The sequence below is a fragment of the Octopus bimaculoides genome, chromosome 26, assembly GCF_046866305.1.
Source record: "Octopus bimaculoides isolate indiv1 chromosome 26, ASM4686630v1, whole genome shotgun sequence".
Taxonomy (NCBI): Eukaryota; Metazoa; Mollusca; class Cephalopoda; order Octopoda; family Octopodidae; genus Octopus; species Octopus bimaculoides.
In genome coordinates, this window is record NC_142953.1 from 17,947,174 (window position 1) to 17,951,273 (window position 4,100).

A 4,100-nucleotide genomic window follows, 5' to 3' on the forward strand; every position below is an offset into this window, starting at 1 on the left:
CCCGATCGAGATATTGTTGTTGTTGCTGTTGTTTAATCCATGGTCAACTCTAATCCATAAACACACCGGATCAAAGATATTTCAGCCGTGATCAAACCGTCTATTTTTAGAGGCTTCTAACATTGCAGTATGCTATGTTCTTTTCTGATTGTATCTCGGGTGTGGAGGTCATTATGCCAATATCAAACACACGCACCGATTCTATTTCATCTCTCTTTGTTCTTAACCTCCGCATGCTGTGCTGTGCCTATTCCCTTTTCCTTTCTCTTCAGTATTGATCCCGTGTACTTATCATTTCCCCACTATCATTTCATTATATTTAAACTCCCACCGTTATTGTCTGTTTTTGTATTGTCCCCTTCATCCTTCACCCTGGTGGCAAATAAATAAAATCATTATTGTTGTTGTTGTTGCTGCTGCTGCTGCTGTTGTTGTTGTTATTGTTATCAAAGCGGCGAGGTGGAAGAATCGTTAGCACGCTGGGCGAAATGCTCAGCGGTATATCGTCCGTCATTACGTTCTGAGTTCAAATTCCGCCGAGGTCGGCTTTGCCTTTCATCCTTTCACGGTGAACAAAATAAATACCAGTTAAACACTGGGGACTCGAAATAATCGACTCATCCCCTCCCTCAAATTGTTGCCCTTGTGGCAAAATTTGAAACCATTATTATTATTATTATTATTATTATTATTATTATTATTATTATTATTATTATTATTAACGGTAGCAGCAGTAGTAGTAGTAGCAGCAGCAGCAACAGCAGCAGCAGCAGCAGTATTAGTAGTATTAGTAGTATTAGTAGTAGTAGTAGTAGTAGTAGTAGTCATCTAGTTAATTGTTTATCTAGTTAACTAATCGACTTTCCCATTAATCTTTCAGTCAATCTTTCAATCATATACCTTGTTTCATCAGTCTTTTCGTCATCTTTTGCGACCCTATCAATGACATACTTTATTAGTAATAATAAAAGAATTGAAATAGAGCCAGTGCGTGTGTTCGCAATATACAACAAAACGTGTTTCAACCTGCGATTTCGGGATTTTGCAGACCAAATACATAAATGTAATGTCTCTTCTTTATTTCAGACAGTAAGGAATTGGAATAATTTAAGGGACATTTGCCTTCTAATTCTAGCGGGGTTTGGGGACTATGTAGAGAGACACACACATAATTGTTGTTGTTGTTGTCACTTGTTGTTGTTATTTGTGTTGTTGTTGTCGGTATTGTTGTTTTAAAGCATTTAAACCGTTTCTCACTCTCTCTTCCAGTCGCCTGCATCTGGTTTGTTCACATCTCACGTCAGATGGCATCACAACACTGCGTTACAGCCTGCTTCTCTTTTTCCTCCTCCTCCTGCTCCTCCTCACCTTCCTCCGTCTCAATTTTCTTGTTCCCTTGTCTAATACTCTCATTTTTCCCGCCTTTCCACGACGTTTAGTTCCTCGTTCTTTTAAAATTATCTTTCATTTCATGTCGTTGATTATCACATCCACATTCGTTCAGTCTTTCTTGTACTCTTTTTTTTTCTTTCTTTCACTCATTCACTCATTCTCTTTTCCTTTCATTCGTTTGTTCGTTCTTTCATTACTTACTTTCTTTCTTTCTTTCTTTTTCAGGTATGTAACCGGTGGAAAAAAGTAGCCGGATGTTGATTATACGACGAAGAAAAAAACACGCGCACACACACGCACACACATACACTTCCAAGAGTACTGACAAAACAATATAATATTATATATATAATATATATATATATATATATATATATATATATACATATATTTATATTTTCTTTATATATACATGTTCCTGTATGTCACAAAATATCAAAATTCCCATAAAATTTTGTTTTTTTAAAAGTGAATAATAATAATAATAATAATAATAATTTAAATCACCCGCTACTTGGATGTTTAGAAGTTGTAAGGTGTGAAAGAAACAAGAAAAAACCAAGCAATTCAACCTTCCATAGAGGCGTGAGAACAAAGAGCGTTTTTAAAATGTCTTACATACCGAATACACTTTTAGTGAAAGTTAGAAAATCCCACGACCTAGGTCTCGGGTTCGCGGTCAACGAGAGACCCACAAAACCTCATGTAATGATTAGTGAAGTCTTTCTTAATGGACCGGCCAAAGAAACTGGACAGATCTACGTCGGTGACTCAATTCTGCGAATCAATGATATTGACGTTAGTGATATGACTTTCGATCAAGTGGCCGAGATTCTGAAGAATGTAGTCGTGGACGAAACAGTTACGTTATTTTTGAAAGGTCCTGAAGGTAGCATGACGCATTTAGAGACCATATTTCTGGATAATGGAACCCCTCGCACCATGCGAGTGACAAAACCGATCCCTAATGAATCGTTTGTCAACAGATTAAAGCGGACGTTCGGTCCATCTGTTCCGTCGGCAGTGAACCCTATTCGACGGTTTTATCACATGGATTCTGGAAAGACTAAGAAAAACAATGCGTCCCCTAAAAAGGAAGCGTTTTATCCCAATGATAAAACATCGTCGCTGACGTCGTCGATGTCGTCCTCGTCAACGACCCCGAAAAGAAAGACCCAGTCGTTTTCGGACGGCTCAGACATCATTCGAAACGGTTCGCTTCCTGTAGATTGTCCGGATCGTTCGGACGTGAATTGCCAAACGCGCAAGAATATTGTCAACACTGCGCCAAACTGCCCCGCGAGCGCCGTCAAAGAGACTGTCTTGGAAGATAGTAGAAACGGGTCTCCAAAGATCACTTTGACCGCTGTACAGAGTGTTCCTGGAGATCCGAATTCCACTAACTTACAGAACCAGATATCTGGAGATCGCGGAATCGGAGGCGGTGGTGGCGGGGTGGCGATGGTGGCGGTGGCGGTGGTGGTGGTGGTGGTGTTAGAGGTGCTCGTAGCGACGGTTATGGGGATTATGATGTGATAGTGATCAAACAGGAACAAGACCAGATCAAAGTGATAATGGCAAATGAAGGCGGCGGCAGCGTGTCGGAAACGATAAGAGACGACAAAAGCAACACAAACCGGCGATTGGCGATGAAAAGAAAACGGCTGCGGTGAACGACGTTGTTAACGGAACGCCAACTAAAAGCAGGTCTCGCAGCGGCAGCAGGCATAACCTGTTCTGCGAGAACACTGGTCGAGGGTCACCAGAACGCAGGGGGTCAAGCCCCGTGAAATACTGCAAACTGAAATGTTACCAAACTGAGAAAGTGACCACAGATATGTTGCACTTGAAAAGTGTTGAGGTAAGATTAATTTTTTAAAAAACACTCTCTTTGTTTTTCTCTTTTCTATTTTATATATGAGTATGTGAGAGTGTGGAGGTGTGTGTGCATGAGGGGTGTGGGTGTGGGGGTGTGGAGGGAATACACGAGGGTGTGTATATACGTGTGTGTGCTGTTAGATAGATAGATAGACAGACAAGCAGAAAGACAGACAGATAGAGAGATTGATAGATGGATAGTAGATACATAGATAGACTATACATATAGTGGCACTCCGTCGGTTACGACAACGAGGGTTGCAGTTGATCCGATCAATGGAACAGCCTGCTCGTGAAATTAACGTGCAAGTAGCTGAGCACTCTACAGACACGTGTACCCTTAACGTAGTTCTCAGGGAGATTCAGCGTGACACAGTGTGGGGAAAGGATGCCCCCTTTGAAATACAGGTACAAGAAAAACAGGAAGTAAGAGTGAGAGAAAGTGGTGGTGAAAGGGTACAGCAGGGTTCGCCACCATCCCCTGCCGGAGCCTCGTGGAGCTTTAGGTGTTTTCGTTCAAAAAAACACTCACAACGCCCGGTCTGGGAATCGAAACCGCGATACCACGACCGCGGGTTCGCTGCCCTAACCCCTGGGCCATTGCGCTTCCACACTGTACGCATATATATATATATATATATATATATATATATATATATATATATATATATATATATATATATAATATATATATATATATATATCATATATATATATATATATATATATATATATATATATATATATATATATATATATATATATATATATATATATATATATATATATATATATATATATATATATATATATATATATATATATATATA

At 39.6% G+C, this 4,100-nt stretch overlaps 1 protein-coding gene and 1 long non-coding RNA gene across 2 annotated transcripts in view; both read left to right on the forward strand.

The window, feature by feature from the left end:
• Nucleotides 1–1,718, forward strand: part of LOC149130963 (uncharacterized) — a 257,150-nt gene extending 255,432 nt beyond the window's left edge. Inside the window, exon 4 of the long non-coding RNA XR_016238571.1 lies at nucleotides 1,618–1,718. This is a non-coding gene — a long non-coding RNA (uncharacterized LOC149130963). The remainder of the gene's footprint in view (nucleotides 1–1,617) is intronic.
• A 127-nt stretch (nucleotides 1,719–1,845) lies between these two features.
• LOC149130964 (uncharacterized) lies at nucleotides 1,846–2,928 on the forward strand. Its single transcript, XM_089343033.1, has one exon. The coding sequence runs from the start codon at nucleotides 2,002–2,004 to the stop codon at nucleotides 2,926–2,928; it is 927 nt and encodes a 308-aa protein (XP_089199159.1). The 5' UTR covers nucleotides 1,846–2,001.
• The last annotated feature ends 1,172 nt before the right edge of the window (nucleotides 2,929–4,100 follow it).

Excerpts from the sequence above, each read along its gene's own strand:
- LOC149130964 (XM_089343033.1), top strand. The coding sequence starts at position 2,002 with ATGTCTTACATACCGAATACACTTTTAGTGAAAGTTAGAAAATCCCAC.